The sequence below is a fragment of the Tenebrio molitor genome, chromosome 3, assembly GCF_963966145.1.
Source record: "Tenebrio molitor chromosome 3, icTenMoli1.1, whole genome shotgun sequence".
NCBI classification, from domain to species: domain Eukaryota; kingdom Metazoa; phylum Arthropoda; class Insecta; order Coleoptera; family Tenebrionidae; genus Tenebrio; species Tenebrio molitor.
Window position 1 is genome coordinate 17847091 of NC_091048.1, and position 22159 is coordinate 17869249.

The 22159-nt window shown below is 33.2% G+C and overlaps 1 protein-coding gene and 1 long non-coding RNA gene across 2 annotated transcripts; one reads left to right on the top strand and one right to left on the bottom strand.

Annotated features, from left to right (window-relative positions):
* Positions 1 to 16931: 16931 nt before the first annotated feature.
* LOC138126142 (facilitated trehalose transporter Tret1-like) lies at positions 16932 to 18523 on the bottom strand. Its single transcript, XM_069041818.1, has 2 exons — positions 18384 to 18523; positions 16932 to 18329 (listed from the first exon to the last, which is right to left on the bottom strand). Exons 1-2 carry the CDS (start codon positions 18466 to 18468, stop codon positions 16978 to 16980), a joined length of 1437 nt encoding a protein of 478 aa, XP_068897919.1. The 5' UTR covers positions 18469 to 18523; the 3' UTR covers positions 16932 to 16977.
* Positions 18447 to 20018, top strand: LOC138126143 (uncharacterized). The gene is made up of 3 exons (XR_011157655.1): positions 18447 to 18584; positions 18631 to 18775; positions 18836 to 20018. It is a non-coding gene; the product is annotated as an uncharacterized lncRNA (long non-coding RNA).
* Positions 20019 to 22159: the final 2141 nt, after the last annotated feature.

The window sequence follows — 22159 nt, forward strand, 5'->3', positions numbered from 1 at the left end:
CCATAGGAGCGAAACAAAAGAAGATAGGAACAAACTAGAAAGACCAGATGATGCAGGATAATACACCAATCAACTTTTATATTAAACATTTTTTCATAAATTGTCAAATTAAAAAGTTACAGCCAATATTTGATACTTTTGTTCCATCCTGTATATTAATACGTGAAGGAAAACCTTTGTACCCCTTTTTAAGCAAATTACGCGCACGGAGGAGTGTGAGATTTGGCATAGTTAAAGTTTATGTGGAGAAGGAGTGCAGAAAGATAAAATTTATGTATAATATACAGGGCGTTCACAAAAAAAGAGACAAATCCATAGCTCCCTTATTTATCGGAGGATTTTAATTATCCACACACCAATTTAAATGGTTGTGAATAAGCTACAAAATAGCATACTAAATTCACGTAAAACCCAAAGTGCTTCAAGGTTAAACCGTCAAAATATGTTTTTCAAATAGGGACACATACTTTTTTTTAGTAATTCTGATAGAGATTTTTATTCTGAAAACAACAATGTATGACATGTGTAACCTCATATAAGAAAAAAAAAATAACACTACATTTTGAAACAGATGACGAGCACAAAGCGAGAAGCTATCAAAATTCATTGCGTTACAAAGTAATAAATTAACCAAATTAAGTTAGTTGGAAAAACAAATGACAAATATGTAATAACATTTGGGATTGCACGTACAGAGCGCAGTTTAAGCATCGACGATAGTAGCATTTTTTTAACTTTTTTTTTGTATTTTGGGTAGGTAAGTATACACTTGTGATACACTGTTCTTTTTAGAATAAAAATCTCTATCAGAAGTGTTAAAAAAATTATGTGTTCGCATTTGAAAAGACTTTTGTTGCCTATTTAGAGCCATTTAATTTGGTGTATAAATAATTAAAATCCTCCGATAAATAAAGGAGTTATGGACTCATATATCTTTGTCGGGGACACCTGTATGTTACAAATAATATCAAAACAGTCATTGTTTACGTTTTTGGAACGAATGCAGAGTGGATGATTTGATAATTGATTTAATCCCCCTCGCAGTGAAATCCATTCCAAGAGGGAGTTTATTGAGATTATTCATTAAAAAAAAAACTCTTCGGAGTGAAATACAAAATTCTTTGACTATTAGTGGTTTGCCACCACATAAGTTAGTATTGAAAGTTAATTGCACGTTTTACTTATCAGAAACTTAAATACAAAGGAAGCATTAGTCTATGGAACAAGAACACACATCAAGTTTATGCATGATTGCGAAGTTTTAACTGGAACCGAACGCAATAAGAGAATTTTGATTCCACGTATAAATTTAACAAATTCAGGTACTATTTTACCATTTAATTTTCAAAGAAGTCAATTTGCGATGACAATAAATAAGTCTCAAAAACAAACATTCGAAAAAATGGCAATTTTATTGAGACAGCCAGTTTTCAATTGTACGTCGCAGCAAGTGGAGTTCGATCATTCAATGGTTTGAGATTTTATATTTCCGAATATAACGGCCAAGGGCGTTTAGCAAACGATGAAATTTTATTTTAAGTTCAATGGACAAAATTTTATTTTTTTAACTGCCCGGTTTTTTTGTTTCAATAAAAAATATAGGTATAGTCCATTTTTTTATTATAGTCCGATGAGCTTAGTCCGAATCAAGAAGTCGACATGACCTGCGTCTGCTTTCGACATTTGACAGCAGTGCATAGTTCTACCAATATTTGAAAATTTATTTAGGCAACATGAGACAGATATTGTGTTCTTTCGTGCTTTCTTGGTATTTCTGCAAATTCATTCCTCCGTTTTAATTTTATCTTTCAAAAAACCGCTCCCTTCAGAACGCTTTTGATAACTATTTATCAACTAATAGGTCAGATATATTAAGAATTGTTGAAAACAGCACAAAACAACCACGTTTAGACTGTCTTTCTTTCTTCCTAGATTTTGTTTCGGCAACGCCATGAACACAGAACAGCTCTCTATGAATTAATTTACCCCCTTACCTGTTAACTACCAGTCTTGCAAGTTTCCGCGCAATTCCAATATTATTTTTGCAATTTACAAATTCTGTAAATGAATCTGTCCACATGTTTTTCGTTGGCATCATACGGAGGACATTTCAAGCAAAATTAAACAAAATTATCACAAATAATGTGGTTAAAACGTAACCTAAAAATTTGACGTCGCTAATGTAATAAACGTACAACTCGTGTCTTGCTCGAATCACACATGCTAAAGCGAGATGCATAGTGGGACACGCTTAATACAATACGTACAAGAATCCAATAGTTTGTTTACATTATGTTGAAAAGAGATAGCAATATGACAGTTATTCTGCTTTTTAATTGATACATCGGACTATAATTTAAAAATGGACTATATAAAAATTACGAAACACGTGTTCTCTATTTCATTTTTCATTTTTCGATAATTATAGAGGTATACTCTTTGATAAAAAAAAACCTCAGTAACATTCAAATTTAAAAATTTAATGAAAACGGTCGAATTTCGACCGCTGGGCAACCTCTAGTTATATTAAAAAGGTAAGTTGGTCGTAATATTACAATCAACCTATAGATATGCTGATATGCAATCAAATAGATTTATTAAATCTTGTTTTTGACGTGAATAGGACGTTCTTATTAATCTGGGATGGCCAAGTAAAAACAAGAAATCGGAAGTTTGGAAGATAATTTGAATCTGTTAATTTTCGTAAACACGAAACCGGTGCGAAATTATTTAGGTTTTGCCCGGAAACTTTTAAATAGGGACTCTAATTGCCATAAACCGAAAGTTTACCTCGCGCGCTGCCTATTGTTGTGGCTCAAGGCAATAAATCATTAATTACGACTGTAAAGAAACCCAATTTGCAAAGTTTAAGATAAAAGATTCAGGTGGCCTCGTTAGGAATCTAATTAAAATAACGCGTTTTATGAAACAACCAAACTACTTCAACTTTTTGCCCTCTTATTATATTCTTTACAAATTTAATTTCGTTCTTATGTTAATTGCGGTGCTATGACGCACTTAGATTCGAATTTTCTCCCGGATATTATTCGTTAGGGAAAAAATCGTTTACTGAAATTAGTTTACAACTAGGTTACGCAAATTATAAACTGATAAAGTTAAATTGCCGCTATCGTCCCTTCATTTCATTAAATTTCGTTAAATTAAAAGGAACTGATACGTCCCTTTTACTAATGTGTTCATTAGTATGCCATCCAATAAAATCATACCATAACTATAACGTGTTGAGCAATGTTTGAATATTTTGTTAAAGTTGTGGAAGTTAAAAATTTAAAAAAAAAATCAAAAGAAGTCAATTTTTTCCGAAATAATATGTTTATTTTGAAGATTGGTTCCATCAAATTCTTGTATTAAAATGTGAAAAATAAGATTTGTTTCATTAGATGGCAGAAAATTCCACACAACCCACATACCTATAGAGATTGTTTCATTGTTATATATATTTTTTGCAAATATACGTTTTCTTTAATGAAGTTAAGCACTTGTAATTTCTGTGAAATAACGAGTATGCAAGAAAAAATATGAAAGGTAAAGTATTTCATTTCTTGTAGAACGTATCGTCCTGATTTAAATGAGCAATGTTCGAATACAATCAAGTGTAAAATACAATATTCGCACAGCAGAGTCATGGCAAAGTTAAAAATGGATTCCAGGTTTTAAAATTTGTGCAGCAGATTTATTTCAGCCAGATCGAGTGCCTGTTTGATGTACTTAAGAATATAAATTATTTTTTACCGAGCCGAGAAACCAATGCTAATACGAATAACCGCAGCTTTAACGGACCGGAAGAGAAATCGTTTGATGCAAACTCAGCTTCTTATTAATGCGGATTTCTGTCTGTAGGGCTTTTAATATTTTGCCGAATTAAAATTAATGCCGAAAAATATACATCTCTCGAGCCTGTCTACGCAGCATATCTGACAGCTACTTTTTATTAAACTACCCTCGTTTTTACGTGATAAGTTGCTTACAATGTTTTTTTCTGTGTCTCCTGCCTGATAATTGTCGGCGTTACAAATAACAAATCAAGCTTATTATTAGATGTATGCTCACGTTATGTTGTCAAAATAATATTGGATAAGAGAGTAGAAAGGGACGCCGCCGACATAATTATTAAAATGGCTGTTTATTTTAGGAACGAATTATTGTATGTATTTGGATGTACTTATAAATATTTGCTTGAAAACAGAGGGACCCAATGAAACAATCACATTTTTTTCTAATTGAAGAACAGTTTACATTGAAGATAATTTTTCAGTCGGCACATTTGGAGAATTTACGGTTTTATGGACCTCACTAAATCAAACTTTGAGTGTAGAATTAACCGCGCGGTATTATAATCAACCCCGAATGTTACACTCTCAGTCATGTGTGAAAATACGGTCCTGTAATTGTTTGCGTAACGTGGTTCTCCCATTACACAGGTTACGTATTTGTCTATTTTTCTGTATAAAAAAAAAAAAAATACAAAAACACTTAATACAAATTTGCAAAACAATACTGGTTTTTCAAATCTAGAAATACTGCTAAAAAATCAAATTGCTTCACTAAAAAATTATTTCCTCAATAGAGCTCGTGATAACACCTTTTTTAATGCTTTGGTTTCCGCCGATAAAGGCTACACACCTTTAAATTTAAGTAATAATATAATTTCAGATATTGTTAAGTCAAATATACCTGACACTATAGCAAATATAAAACAGAAGTCTTTACATGGGAGATACTTTAAAGAACTGGAATAAACAGAAGTTAATATTCAGGCCTCTCATGCATGGCTTAAGAAATCAAATATTCACCCTGAGACGGAGAGTTTTATATTTGCAATACAAGATCGTGTTATAAATACAAGAAATTATAAAAAACACATATGCGGTTTACAATCGATAACTGATAAATGTAGGATTTGCGGAACTGAAGGGGAAACAATTGAACACATCATTTCTTCTTGCACCGTTTTGGCTCAAAGCGAATATAAAAAACGTCACGATATATTCGCTAAAATTATACACATGAATTTAGCTGTTAAATTCAATTTATTAAAGAATACACAACCACATTATAGTTATACACCAGAAAGTTGTTTGGAAAATGACAGTTACAAGTTATATTTTGATAGAACAATTTTAACTGACATTCATATTAAGCATAACAGACCAGACATTATAATTTTAAATAAACAACAAAAGCAAGCATATCTTTTAGATATAGTTGTTCCAAATTCACATAATATAACACAGACATATAACACAAAAATTAATAAATATTTAGAGCTCTCCTTGCTATGAGAAATCTTTGGTGTTTAGAAAAAATTTCGATTTTACCATTTATAATTTCAGCAACAGGAATAGTACCGCAATCTCTTTTTAAAAATTTAAAAATTTTGGACTTAGAGAACACATTGGTGGTTGAAATTCAAAAAGATATATTATTATACTCATGTCACATCGTGAGGAAGTTGCTTAACATTGACACAGAACATAATACACAACAAAGTCAAAATGCGGAGGCGAGACGCCGGTAATTATGTTGATAAGCACTGCACTATTACTTGATAGTAATATCCGTAATAGTGTATGTACTCCGGCAAAATTGCCGTGCCGCCGGGTGGAGGTGGGATACTGTATTATAAAAAAAAAAACAGAACAAAAATACAGTTTTCATTCATAATTAGTAGTTTTTTTAACCAGTTCGTATGTAAATTGGGACTTTTTTGGCATGAGTGGGCCAATTTAAAATGCGAGTAAAACGAGCGTTTTAAAGGACACGGGTTCACACAGGAGAAAATTTTCAAATTTTGATGCAAGTCGTTAGTAAAGTATCTTTTTTTTACTCGGCGGATTTGCGTACTCGCTTCGCTCGAGCGGCAAATTTTCCTTCCCGTAAAAAAAGCGGACCAAAAACTCAGATATCACTGATCTTATAGGTAAATTGCGGACCAACCTGGGGATTAGTAGTATTGCTTAGATGGTTTGGATGGGATGGTAGGGGATGAAGATGGGGTGTACTGAAGACATTGTTTTACTTATTAGTTATTTGCACCCACTCTTGTTATTATCGTGCCGACATCCACATGAGTTACCAAAAAGTCACAAGTGAAAGAGGGAAAAACCTTGATTATTGTAAATGGTTTTACATTTTGTCGTAAAAAGTGTTGAAACTTTTTGGACGTGTAGCAACAAAATGTGCTATGCTAAAATTTTCAGTTGGTGAAGAATATATAATTTCCCGACGAAATAAAATACATAACCATCAATAAATCAAGCAAAATTAAACACTCAAATAATAAATGCTGGTGTTAAGAGAAAAGCTATGGAACAATTTTATTCAGAATAAATATTTACAATAACACTTTAACTCACGTATTAAACACAATTACAGAAAAAGAAACAAGCAGTATCAGAAGAAATATTTATAATAAACGTAGGCAACTGCCAGTGCCGATGTGAGTTTATATTTTTTCAAAAAAAGGGATCAAAACCAAACTCCGGTTGGTTCTATAATTTATTTATAAGATGGGTGCCCAATTTAGGTACAGGTACCGTCGCCCGAAACCCCCGCCGCCGTCCTAGCTAATCCTCTCAGGTATCGGTCCGCAATTTACATGGGTCTAGGCCAACTCGACACCAAACCTTTGAAGCAATAAACATTGACCGGCCAACTCGACACCAAAAAAAGCAGGTAGTTTTCAAAGACAGCCCAAGAGATAGGCCAACTCGACACTAAGCGCCCACTCACTACCTATCTATATGATCCCCCTAGTAGAGGGTATTTCCTGAAGGGCAGGCGTCTTTTCCGCATCAACCATTGCTTATAACACCCCCATAACCGCAGGTACAATTTTGGTGTACTGCTTTTCCGCTCTAGGAGTTCGAGAAATTGCACTTTAGTTCTTAAGGAGTGCGTTATAGACACTTTATAATTTTTGTTTGCTACGCACTATTTTATCGTTCTACCTTACGCACCCAAATATTAATATTTTTGTAAAAACTCTTCTTGAGTATCAATGTTTTATACTCGTACTTATACATAAAAATTCAGAGTATTAGAACGCAAATAATTGTAAAAACCAAAAAAGTAAAAGAAGCGGAGAAATTTGTATCTCAGAAAATATTTGAATATGATAATTCTCAAATATCAGAATATGATTATGTAGATACAAAATGTCCCAATATTGGCGTTCAAACTACTTACTACCTTATCGAGGATGCTTAAATGTACACCTACATGAAAAAAATATGGAAAAAATGTTTCCGACAAAAAAATCAATTCTCCTATCCCACCTCCACCCGGCGGCACGGCAATTTTGCCGGAGTACATACACTATTACGGATAATACTATCAAGTAATAGTGCAGTACTTATCAACATAATTACCGGCGTCTCGCCTCCGCATTTTGACTTTTTTGTGTTTTATGTTCTGTGTCAATGTTAAGGAATTTCCTCACGATGTGACATGAGTATAATAATATACCTTTTTGAATTTCAACCACCAATGTGTTCTCTAAGTCCAAAATTTTTAAATTTTTAAAAAGAGATTGGGGTACTATTCCTGTTGCTGAAATTATAAATGGTAAAATCGAAATTTTTTCTAAACACCAAAGATTTCTCATAGCAACGGAGAGTTCTAAATATTTATTAATTTTTGTATTATATGTCTGTGTTATATTGTGTGAATTTGGAACAGCTATATCTAAAAGATATGCTTGCTTTTGTTGTTTATTTAAAATAATAATGTCTGGTCTGTTATGCTGAATGTGAATGTCAGTTAAAACTGTCCGATCAAAATATAATTTGTAATTGTCATTTTCTAAACAACTTTCTGGTTTATAAATGTAATGTGGTTGTGTATCCTTTAATATATTGAATTTAACTGCTAAATTCATGTGTATAATTTTTGCGAATATATCATGACGTTTTTTATATTCGCTTTGAGCCAAAACGGTGCAAGAAGAAATGATATGTTCAATGGTTTCCCCTTCAGTTCCGCAAATCCTACATTTATCGATGATCGATTGTAAACCGCATATGTGTTTTTTATAATTTCTTGTATTTATAACACGATCTTGTATGTATTGCAAATATAAAACCCTCAATCTCAGGATGAATATTTGATTTTTTAAGCCATGCATGAGAAGCTTGAATATTAATTTCTGGCTGTTCTAGCTCTTTAAAATATCTCCCATGTAAAGACTTTTGTTTTATATTTGCTATAGTGTCAGGTATATTTGGCTCAACAAATGAAGACAAATGAATACAACACTGAAGACATTGTTTTACAATTTTACATCTTATTATTATTATTAACGGTAATACATACAATGTAAACAAAGATATATTCGTACATCATTAGTATCATTAATTCATTACCTTGCAATGTTACCGTAGTGAATTTAAAATCTTTTTTTTCGATTTCTAAAGCTTCTAAAATGCAGGATTAAATATTGATAGTGACTAATCTTGTACTTTGTGATAATATGTACGACTAGAGGTAGCTGTCATGACAATTTCAGACATATATTTCAAAATAATTGACGTGTTAAGTGCCACTTTCAAAGACCACCAAATCAGCAAATAAGTCCAATAGAATTTTTTTAACATTTTTCTGACGTTTACGGTAATCTCTTCTACACCGTAGTGTACCGTTAGTACGCCAATTTTGGGACACTCTGTATAAGATTAATAATTAATTAGCAGTCTTGTAGTTAATATTTAATTGTAAATGTCCTATAAAAATAACATTATATTTGTATATTATAAAAAAATGTATTTCCTTATCTCATTTTATAATCCCTGATATATTCCCGCAAGAACTCTAGTCACTGGCTGCGATATTAAAGAGGGTACCGTCCCAGGTAGACAGTGCCGAGTTGGCTTGACCGCGGTGCCGAGTTGGCCGGTTATCCATGGGCTACCGGTGCCGAGATGGCCTGTTGTACTTTATTGCAAATTTTACCTAGGTATAATAAAGTGCCGAGTTGGCATCCGCCCATTTACATGTGGGATTAAGAATCCCTAGACACGATACCTCCTTAGAGGGTCCTTTTGGTCGGCAATTTATATGCGCCCAAAAAAAGTATTACTTTACTCACTTGTTGCATAAATAACTATATATTACAAGCTACATCAATGTGTGTTATTAACTAGAGAAAAATATTGTTACCTAAAAACTGAACAGATATTTAGAAAACTACAATATAGCTATTAGAAAATTTTCGAAAAGGACTCAAGAACCAGAATAGAATGTGAATAATTGTAGCATGTGTAGCATCTTTTTTTTGTGAACGATAACGTCCACTTGCTCCAATTTCAGTAAGAGTCGGTGTACAACAAAGCGTTGCTAAAGTTGGAAAGAACGGTACAATACCTCAAAACCAAAACTTATCGATTCTACGTACCTATCATAGGTCTTTGAAATCAGCTCCGCAAAAAGTTAGAAACGGAAAAATATGCAGGATGTTCCACTTAATAAGAATGACAATGACGTATAACCGGAACAACAATGACGTCATGAATAAACAATATAAAATAAGATATGTGTAATTAAAAATAAAAATTCACAGATTCCTAGAATTTTTGGAAATATTCTTATATTCTCAAGTAAAGAATGCATTCCATGTACGAGTACACACTGTATAGTAGACACAACAGCAGCTGCTCTCATAAACATGTCCGAAGACGATTTGGGTCAGTTCAAGGTTCGAAAAACCAGATAATTCTGCTTGTATTAAAATTTTGGCGAGAGTCAACAGTGAAATCATCCAGTTGTTGGGCAATTGCCATGACAGTGTTAATTATGAGATCTTTTCGATGAATTTTTTTTAGTAGCAAAAGTGGATTTTTGACTTTACTCATTCTCATTCGCGACTGTCGTAACATGAGATAAAAAAAAGTTAGTTAAAGTCAACTACAGACGAATTTCAGGAATATTATACCGCTGAAACAGCCGACCATTGTTACGACGACGTTTACCAAGTTATGAGAAAAGCTGTTAAATTATTTTAATCAAAAAAATTTCAGTATTTTTTATCGCATCCTAGATCCTCAGTGTTATTTTAATTTTATGTAAGTATAACTGGACTCAACGTAGTTTACTTTTAAGGATTAACTAATGTGAAGTTTCTGGTATGAAATAAAATATTATAAACCCGATTACTAACAGTAAGTTCTTCAAGAACTGTAGGAATGTAAAATAACAACGGAATAATAGATTTACTTGAATTTCTATAGCATAGATTATACTTTTCTAAACCACTCAATGGCGGTGCAAGAGATGATCTACTGAAAAATTTTAAATGACAACAGTCAAATTTTTTATTTTTTGAAAAGCACCTTTATGTTTGATCTAATAGTAAAAACATTTTTAAAATCAACCGATTAAAAGAAAAAAAATATCAGTAATGAACATGAATCCCGTTTGGCTATCTGGCAGAAAGTTGATGGAGCTCATTTAATGAGAATAAAATAAAAAATCGGACAGGTGCTAGACAACAAATAGCTATTTACGTTACAAGACCGGTAGTAACGTTTTTATGGACGACCAAGTGAATTACAGATCGAGCCCGATAGGGCGAGACTTGTAAACTAGCGAGGCCATAATGCGTCTACCGGTCGTGTGACGTACAAGATTTTTTAGTATACTGAGACAATTATTTAAAAGAAAATATATTTAAATAAAAAAAATTGGCTTTGAAAAAGATTGCTATGCCTTGTTACTATGATAACAAACGATTCATCAAAATTCAGTCTGTCGAAGTTTTTCATGTGGTTTCTTTCATTTGCGCTAACTTCCTTTAATAAAATAAATTCTCACTACCGAACCGAAGCAGAAGTCAAGTTTTCCTCCCAGACCACCTTTTGGAGAAGGTAGATAGTGCACGATCAAACTTATTGCTCCAAAAATCATCGGGAAGATATTTGACAGAGTACAAGTTGTTCTACAATTGGAGAATACGAAATAAAGTTGTTTGGATTGATCAAAGGGTAATGCTTGCCTTTAGAAAACCATTTCAATGATATAAGTAATTGTACATTTAATTTTTATATAAATAAAATCCAATAAATCTGACAAATTACTTGACATTTGCTACCGGCCGCCGTAGAAAGTAAAACGGACTAGATCATAAACATGTGTCTAGCGGACTCGTCGTCAAGGCAGTAGACACCTACTACAAGGACAGTATAGCGAAAAGTTTACTTGGAATTTTGACTTCAAAACACTAGCAACGCAAAATTGCCTTGATGGTGCTCAGCTCTGATTGGTCAAATCTAGGATGTCTTTTCCCGATTATCGCTTGAGATAGGACTTTCTTTCTTTAAAATTCAGATTATCACATTTATCCAAGTACTCCTTTTTTTCTTTGGGGAGGCAGCTCTAGGACACCTATATCTATATATTAATACGTGTAGGAAAACTTTTGTACCCCTTTTTAAGCAAATTGCGCGCACGGAGGAGTGTGAGATTTGGCATAGTTTATGTGGAGAAGGAGTGCAGAAAGATAAAATTTATGTATAATATACAGGGCGTTCACAAAAAAAGAGACAAATCCATAGCTCCCTTATTTATCGGAAGATTTTAATTATCCACACACCAATTTAAATGGTTGTGAATAAGCTACAAAATGGTGTACTAAATTCACGTAAAACCCAAAGTGCTTCAAGGTTAAACCGTCAAAATATTTTTTTCAAATACGGACACATACTTTTTTTAGTAATTCTGATAGAGATTTTTATTCTGAAAACAACAATGTATGACATGTGTAACCTCATATAAGAAAAAAAAATAACACTACATTTTGAAACAGATGACGAGCACCAAGCGAGAAGCTATCAAAATTCATTGCGTTACAAAGTAATAAATTAACCAAATTAAGTTAGTTGGAAAAACAAATGACAAATATGTAATAACATTTGGGATTGCACGTACAGAGCGCAGTTTAAGCATCGACGATAGTAGCATTTTTTTAACTATTTTTTTGTATTTTGGGTAGGTAAGTGTACACTTGTGATACACTGTTCTTTTTAGAATAAAAATCTCTATCAGAAGTGTTAAAAAAATTATGTGTTCGCATTTGAAAAAACTTTTTTTTTGCAGTTTAGCCCTGAAGTCCTTGGACATATATGTGAATTTATTAAGGTCTTTTGTTGCCTATTTAGAGCCATTTAATTTGGTGTATAAATAATTAAAATCCTCCGATAAATAAAGGAGTTATGGACTCATATACAGGGTGACTGACGAAAAACCTTTGACGCTGTATCTTACTTATTCTTTATCCGATTTGAATAAATGACACATATAAAGGCCGGATTTATATGCATTTGCATATTTTTTTGCTAAACAGCTTCGGATTACTTTAAAGTTTTCTTGGCGTTTCAGATGATTCTAAATAAAATAACATCATTCTTATTATGCATATTATTGCATATTTAGCAATAAATGCATATTTATTTGCATATAACGTAGGAAAACGCACATCTGGTCTAGCCGCTTCAAGGAAATGCCGCCTTTAATATGGAAGTTGCAAAAATGTGCCGACACTGCCGATATAGACTGGTCAGGTTTATATAGTTTGGTGAGAGAGGAGCACTTGCCACCGTGGTGCCGACAAAATTCTGGAATCAAATAATATCGGGTGTTTTTTTAAATTTCTCCTTGTAGAAGGCGTTGAAGAGTCGATTGTGAACGCACTACTCGTGTAAAACCTAAAATTTAAACAGCTGATCAATGATCCGTAGCCAAATTAGTGCGTTCACAATCGATACTTCAACGCCTACTATGATTTGAAATTTAAAAAAACACCCGATATAATTTATGCATTGGCATGGGGTCAAAATAATAATACTATATGACAGTTTCTCTCATAATCACAGCGGTTTCGTATGTTCAACAGCTTACTGGAGATAATTATATTCTTGTTAAATAAGATTTAGTAGCCAGTGGTGGTTATATTTTACCATTGATTTTCAGTGCATTAAAATTGTTATTTTCAGAATGTCTAAAGTAAAAGTGTACAGAAGTCAACAAATCCGTGAATGGATTTTACTGCTGACGGGAAAGTTATTTTTTGTCAAATATGTTCCAAACACAAAAAATATTTTATCTGACAGAAGACAAAATTTTACTGCAGAAAATTTAGAAAGGTATCTTGTTTGCCATTTTAATGGTAATTAAATCAACATTGTATTGTAATTGTACTGGGTGATCAAGAAGGACTGTTTAAGTTGGCAATACAATTAAGAAAATTTTTATTTATAACACTGTAACTGGATATGTTTTGTTGGTTTATTTGACAAATATCTGATATAGGTATAGCATTAACAACGACAAGCCACCAACAACCGGAAGTTACTTCTGTTATACGATTTAAAATACGATTCAGTGTTACCAACTTAAACAGTCCTTATTGATCACCCCGTATTATTTTTTAATTCATATAAGTTTTAAATTAAAAAAGCGTGCCTTTTTTTGATTTTTTAAAGCATATTTAGCTGCATATTTTGCATACTAAAGTGCATATTTTGTAATCTCGGAAGCATATCTTGCATGCATATTTCGACTTTTTTAGTGCATATAAATCCGGCCCTTACACATCAAATGAAATAGTTCGAAAAACACTTCATTATTATCCTATTCGATATTTTTTTCGACATCTGTTTTTTGACAGACGATAGCCAACTTTTTTTTTCGAATTACACTCTATATATTTTTTTATTCGTTATTATAAAGAATAATCTGAATAATCCTACATTAAAAGAAAAAACAAAAAATGTATTTTAAATGAAAAAAATTGAAAATCAAAAATCAAGTAATCAAATATGTAAACAATACAAAATCTATTCTAGTTGCTCAAAATTTCCCCAATGCTGTTGCAGACACTATCGATACCTTCTAGAAATGCCCACCTTTGCATTCGGTAAAAAATTTCGGGGTTATTCCTGACATACTGGCACACAGGTGGCAAAAAAGCGCAAATTACACAAGAACGAGTTGAATACAACGTTTTTTTGTTCGACGAGCCCCCCCAAAGGCTCCAAATGACTGAAAATCTTTAAAATTAGCTTGACGTTTCGTTTTGACAAGTTGTCAAATGCATCAAAATCCGTTCACACGGGAGAGAATTCTCAAATTCTGACAGTGTCGAACAAAAAATCTATTCTAGTTGCTCGCAGTTTTCCTCAATGCTGTTGCAGACACTGTCGATACCTTCTAGAAATACCCACCTTTGCAAATTTCGGGGTTTTTTCTGACATTCTCGCACTACCCTTTTTTTTAACTCTTTTTGGGTACCTGGTGGGGTCAAATAAACATTGTCTCGAAAGTTTCGAATGAAGATAAAAAAATCCAATGGATTCAAATCTGGGGAAGTAGCGGGCCATCGAATGGCTCCATGAGCACCCATTCATCGTTCACCAAAATGATTTAAATGATTTAAAAATACAAAATTCACGCGTGCATTACGTGGTATGGTGCCGTTCTAATGAAACACGACTCTATTCAACACTGCTAATGGTATCTCATCCAGAAAGTAGCTTATTTCGTTTGATAATAAATAATATGATATTTTGTTTGATCGAGACTGCTATCAATAAAAAAGGGACTCACTAGTCCATTCTACCTCCAAAAATGCCACACCACACGTTAACACTAAATAGTCTTTGGAAATTTTCTTCCACAGCAACATTATTATTATTATTATCATCAAACTGATTTGACAAATGAATATTCAGAGCTTACTTAGTCATTTCGAGCATTTAGAACAAACTTCTCTCTTGTTTATTTTGGTCACTTGCTTTTTAAATTTTGTACATTTACTCTTTAATTTCTTGACTTTTGTTTCATGAATGGGTATAGTTTTTTGCATTTTTATATTCAGAAGACAAATCTCTACAATACTCAATAAAAAAAAAATGTACAGTGCTATTTGAAAAAAAGAAGCTGATGTTCATCTGTCAAAAACTGGACGCAATATATTTTTTTCATTTAGTTGGTATTGAAGTGTTTTCAAAATTATTTCATTTGATGTGTCATTTCTTCAAATCGGATAAAAAATAAGCAATATACAGCATCAAAGGTTTTTTGTCAGTCACCCTGTATCTTTGTCGGGGACACCTGTGTGTTACAAATAATATCAAAACAGTCATTGTTTACGTTTTTGGAACGAATGCGGAGTGGATGATTTGATAATTGATTTAATCCCCCTCGCAGTGAAATCCATTCCAAGAGGGAGTTTATTGAGATTATTCATAAAAAAAAACTCTTCGGAGTGAAATACAAAATTCTTTGACTATTAGTGGTTTGCCACCACATAAGTTAGTATTGAAAGTTAATTGCACGTTTTACTTATCAGAAACTTAAATACAAAGGAAGCATTAGTCTATGGAACAAGAACACGCATCAAGTTTATGCATCGAAATACTATTGATTGCGAAGTTTTAACTGGAACCGAACGCAATAAGAGAATTTTGATTCCACGTATAAATTTAACAAATTCAGGTACTATTTTACCATTTAATTTTCAAAGAAGTCAATTTGCGATAACAATAAATAAGTCTCAAAAACAAACATTCGAAAAAATGGCAATTTTATTGAGACAGCCAGTTTTCAATTGTACATCGCAGCAAGTGGAGTTCGATCATTCAATGGTTTGAGATTTTATATTTCCGAATATAACGGCCAAGGGCGTTTAACAAACGATGAAATTTTATTTTAAGTTCAATGGACAAAATTTTATTTTTTTAACTGCCCGGTTTTTTTGTTTCAATAAAAAATATAGGTATAAAAATTACGAAACACGTGTTCTTTATTTCATTTTTCATTTTTCGATAATTATAGAGGTATACTCTTTGATAAAAAAAAACCTCAGTAACATTCAAATTTAAAAATTTAATGAAAACGGTCGAATTTCGACTGCTGGGCAACCTCTAGTGCAGGGTTATTCACCGTAGAGTTCCCACGAAAATTTAATGTTATGGAACACAACATACAGTTTAAAACAACCCCTTGATTTAATTTAAAATAATTTATAATTTATAATCCATGACATCATCATTGTCAATCATTTTAGAGTCTGACATTATAAAAAAATTCGTACGCCAATTTTACGCGATTTTATCATGTATTCAAACGATGATGATTCTGATCTTTGGTGAGTGGTGTAAAAATGCTGTTCAAGCTGCACATGTTTACTCTCAAACATACCCAAATAGGCCTATTTCTAATTCTAACGTTTTTGTCAAGCGTTGATTTCTCCCAATATTTTTTCTTATGACCTTACATAGAGAACAAAATATCATTTTGACTTTTAAACTTTTAAATTAAACTACTTTGATTCCTTATTTGTAAAACGGTAAGCAATTAAGCATGGTATACAGCAATTTCAGCTTTTGGTATTTTATGTTGCATAACATTAAATTTTCGCTGGAACTCTGCGGTGAATAACCCTGTATTTATTGTTTTGAGCACTCTTTTTGATAAATAAGTAAATGTTTTATTTAAAAAATGTTATCAGTAAGTATGCGTACTATTTGAATTTCAGTGAATTGCGACTACTTGTTAGGCACATTTATGCCTTTTACTCTACTTCACTTTTGGAATTTTTTTCTGCATTTAGTCACGTTCCTTTTCAAATTTTAATTAAATTATTCTTTCAAGATTTCTAAAAATAACACTCCCTTCCTTAATTTAAATGATGAAAGTTGTAGGGCTAGGTGTGAAAATTACTTTCTTTTGTACTTTGGTTCTCTTCCACCATGATAGGTACACGGAGAAAACTACAAAGCGAGTCGTAACTTTTCCGGAACTTTTCTAAAGTGATTGATTAATATCTTCAACATTTATGGGCTACATAACAAGTTGTCAAAAACTGACAAGTTTTATTTCGTGGCAGTCAAAGAGTAGGTAAATGCAAAAACAATTAATAGCAAAGAAAAATACTATATTTATATTAAAGATTACAACTAAATATCAGATATCTGCAACATTATTATCTTCGTCGCCACTTGCTGCCTTCTTTCCTTTCAGCAGTAGCTGAATTTCTTCGAGACTTTTGCCTTTTGTTTCGGGAACAATAAGAACACAAAATATGGTGGTTACAAAAGACAACCCACCAAACAGATAAAACGGAACGTGATATCCATACGAATCACTAAGGGTTTTATATAACTCTATAGACAGCAGTCCAAAAATGAGGTACATAGCATCAGCTATCGTCATACCCATCGCTTTGATTTTGTTAGAAAAAAGTTCAGCACTTATCACAATAGGTACCATACCTAAACCAATTTTAAAAACAGCAGCATAAGTCATTACACACACAATGGGTATCCAGCTTACAGATCGCACATCGTAACCGACAACCTTTAAATTGAAATAAATAGCCAATACTAGCAGGCAAATTCCTGTCAAAATACTGGAAATGATTAGCAAGAATTTTCTGCCGTATTTGTCGACGGAAAAAGAGGAAAATGTGGCGGCAGATAGCATGAAAGCAGAAAATAGCAGTGCCGTGGTGTTGTCTCTGAGATAAACCGAACCCGCCGCAGCTAGTATAGAATGCATATTCATTAACATAACACTGATGCCGCAAAAGTGTTGGGAAGCATTCAGCACGGTCATAACAATAAGAGCTTTGCGGTTGCTTTTCACCAACACTAGATCTTGAGGGCGACCCTTTTCCTTTTGTTGCCGCTCCACGGCTCTGCTGATTTCTTCTAATTCAACCTCGTTGTCTTTCGTAGTTCTCAGTCTGTTTAACGCTGTTCTTGCCTCGTCCATTTTGTTTTTCGTGAGGAGGTAGTACGGTGATTTGGGCATAAACGTAAAAGATCCCAGTTGGATGAGTAACAATATACTGCCCACCACTGAGGGTACGTAGAACGGAGTGAAAGGCGCTATCGCGTATATCACCAGAATTCCAAAGAGCATCATCAAATAAATCATGCTAGACAGCAAACCTCGGATCTTTTGGTCTGCTATTTCTGCAACGTACATAGGAGTGGCTACGAAGGCCATGTCACCCGCGATTCCAGACAAAAATCTGGCAACGCACAAACATGTGGTATTAGATGCCAGTGCTATTAAAATCCACGACACTAAACTAGTGCAAGACGACACGATTGTCGAGTTTTTCCGTCCGATCTTGTCTACTAAGTAAATTGTAATCGGTAAACCTGCGATGCCTCCGATTAGGTAAATCGTTTCCAACCAATTTTCATCGCTTTTTGTTATTTGTATGGGGGTGTTTTCCGACTGAAGAATGGGAATCACCGGAGCTGACCAGCCGTAGTGCATCCCATCGTTGATGGCACTAATTGTTGCTACGAGCACCAAGAAAACGTTATATTTTTAACAACAAAAAGACAAAGACCTACCTGTGAGTGAAGCAAACACTTGAGGAAGAGTACCGACGAACATGTGGCGAATGCCAGTTTTTCGATTTGGTTTGGTTTTCTGCATTTTGCATTAATGAACTGTGCTTGGCAAAATTGAGAAATTAGTGAATGTCATAAAAATGTTGAGTAACGATAAATAATAACGTTCGCACAAGGTTAGGCCGCAACAATTGACCGTAGGTAAGGACTTCGGTATGTAGGAGATGATTGACTAATATGAAAATAGACTGTAGGTTTGGAGCTGATCGCGCACGATTCGCACGGGATTCCACTTACTCGTATATATTTAACGTAACGTTTACTAAATAGATAAAAACCGTATCTAAATTGCCGTCCAACACATCACGATAATAATATCACACAGGTACACTGTATGTGTAAATGGTACGATATTTTCCGTTAATTATTTATTGTTTCTTTTATTTTTGCAGTGTCATCTTATATTTATAAATAGCACGTGTGGTTGGTGTACAGAATACAGTTACGACGACGTTCCAGTTACCAGATTTCAAAGAAGCCTAACATTCTTTGACACTAAGTCAAGTCTAACTGTTCTAGTAAAGTATTCGTTATGGATCACATTGAAAAAATGTATGACGGACTTCAAGAATGAAACAACTGATTGTAACTACATACTTATATTTTTTATTAAGGATAGATATTAAATTAACCACTTCTGCACCTGTTTTGTCATAGGTCTGATAACATTTTTATCAGCCGATTGTTGCTGTGGAGAGTATGTTTTAATGTGATAATAATTTTCAGTTGTTCTTAAGATACTCGTAGTTCTCGTTCTCAATAACTACGGTAAATCACTTATATCATTGATTATTATTATACAGGCTGGTCCCGATATAACCTGCCAGAAGAAATCCAGTAATAGGTGACGATGAGTAGAACCCATACACAAAAAATGTTTCTAATAAAAGTCTTTTCGTTTTCGAGATAAAAATAATTGAAAATTTGGTCAAAATTTGCTGTACGCTAATGAGTTAATCGGGTTTAAAAAGGTAATTCTGGTTGCTTGGATGCAATTTCTATAGCAACGGGACCTGTAACACCTATGACATTTGTCAAATTTTAAATTTACGAATCATTCAAAAAGTTACGAAATTCACAAAACAAGAATACGCCGATTTGCATTTACTCTGTGGCGAAGCACGTGGTAATTCAAGAGCGGCAAGGCGACTATGCGGCGAGCGTTCTCCTGAAGGAGTCCCTCTGTCCCGTTGTACTTTTGTGGAGCTACATCTGTATTTGTGTGAGGCTGGTTCTGACTGATTCCTCCAATCTCCAATACGATGGCGTCCCCGATCCTTTATTTAACCCCTCTGGATTTTAATTTTAGGGGCCACACGAACGATTTGGTATACGAACATGAAATAAATACAAAAGGCCAACTCCAGAAACGCGTAAAAACCCAATTATGTTTATGAAAGTTGGTACCGGCGTACTCAAATGTGCATAAATGCCAACGCAAAAGCACACAGAATATTTTATTATAAAATTATTTCTTCTCTAGTTTACAGTTACCTCTCATTAGTTAGTAGAGATTCTCAGTTAGAGTGGAAAGTACGAATATGTAAAATGTAAATAAATTTATTCAATACATTATTTTGGCTGTTTCACCACAATTACGACCATACTCTTATTATTTACACAGTTCTTCCACAATTTTGCACACACTACCTCTACATTTATTTACACATTGAGGAACACCACTTTATTTATTACTCATTTATCTCAGGCTACGAAATCAGCTTTTGTACATTAAATAACCTGGTGAATTAACTCACACAGTGTACACCGTTTTCAATAAATGTCATTAATTTGATTCAGTTTGTCAGATTTGAGATTTGTCATAAACGATTCAGGTACCTATGTTGCTTAGATACAAACACCAACAATTAATTCCTGAGTAGGTACGTAGTTTTGTGGTCAGCAGCGTCGAATGGGTGTGGATAGGGTTTAATTTATCCCCATTATTTTGGACCTAATGAAAAGGGGTTTTTTGAACTTGTTAGATCCATCCAATGACCCAGAATTTTTTTGGCAGGTTATATCGGGACCACCCTGTACAATTGATTTTTAAATTTAGTATCTCTATTCAGTTTAAAAAAATATAGAAAAATACATCCATTACATAATGTAATTATTTATCTGTATTTATACAGGGTCATTCACATACAGGGTAACGTAAGATGACGAGCCTGACCAGGTAAAAATGGAACCAAAAATACAATTTATAAAGCTTTCTGGATCCCTATTACATTATCCTAATGCACATAAAACATAGATAGTCGTAGCTTTTAACGTCAACCTAATGAATGCTAAGTTCTGACAGAAAAATACCTCTCTCAACAAAGTATGATTGAATAACAATAATAAACAAGATCACAAAAGTAATGGGTAAGTAGGATAATGTCGGTTCTGTCATTGTTCGAAAACATTTTCAAATACTAAATATGAACGAAAAATGCAATGATAGATATACCTTTCAAACTACTTGGATTCCTGATTTCATTTTTAAATACCAAAACACAAAGAAATATTTTGTAAAATATGTTTTTGGTTGCATTTTTACCTGGTCAGGCTCGTCACCTTACGTGAATAATCCTGTACTTCTGATTTTTTGCCGCAACCCATTATACATCTTACAACAATTTGTTGATTTCAAATTTTGAAAATAATGATAACTGAATCCACGATCTAGTCTTGTATCTTTGACATTAAAGCAAAAAATCTTTGTCAATTCCAAAAATGTTTTTTTACAATAATTACGAAAAGACTGACAGGATCCCCATTTATGGAATGCCTGTGTAAAGAATACTGTCGGCGCTGCGTATGTTTACAAGCTGATGGTGATGTGTTAATCTATTTGTTGAATTTTGATTAAATATAAGTTATCTGCCAGTCTGACATTTCTGACAAATCTATCCAACTTACTTTGATTTTCAAATTAAAGGCAATAACATATTTGATTTAGTAGTTAGTGCCATTAGCATAGCAGTGTTGGTTGCGGTAAAAAAAAACTACAGAAATATAATGTATTCCAACTTAAAAAAAAACGATGCTTGGCCATGACAATCTGACAGATTTCATCCTGTATATCTGAATAAAAGTTTGGTTAGGAATTTTGAAAATTTTGAAGGTACGGTGTTGCCATACTTATGCTCCGCTTTTTTGCGAATCGATTGAAACTCTATTACAAGAGATTAATAGAGAACCCAGCATTTTTTATTAAAAATAGCAATTGAAAAAAAAGACAAATCAAAATGTAAACATCTGGTGGAGGCTTTAGTCGTTGAATGAGTTTCAATCAGTTAATAATCGCATCATTACTTATATCGGGCCTATCTCGTTTAAAATGTGTCTAGCCCTTCAACACAGCACGTTTTGTCTCGACAAACACAACTTTTGGCATTATGCACTTGCAGTAAACCCTTTAAATTATTACTTTGTGTTGTCTAATTTAAAATAAATTGGAAAAACGTCAAAATGACATTTATTGATAACTTTATTTACTTTTTGTTTTAGAATCATCTTGCAACATAGCACTTCAAATTTAGTTACAAAAGATTTACAACCAAAATGAAATGAAATATAACTGCTGCTTTCCTCAGTACTGCCAATTTAACAAAATTAAAGCATGGCAACCTATCGTTTTTTTAAAGATGGAATAGTTTATACCTCTCCCGTGAAAAACCCTGTATATATTCATTTGCAAAATACTTTTGTACTTAAAGAAGTTTAGA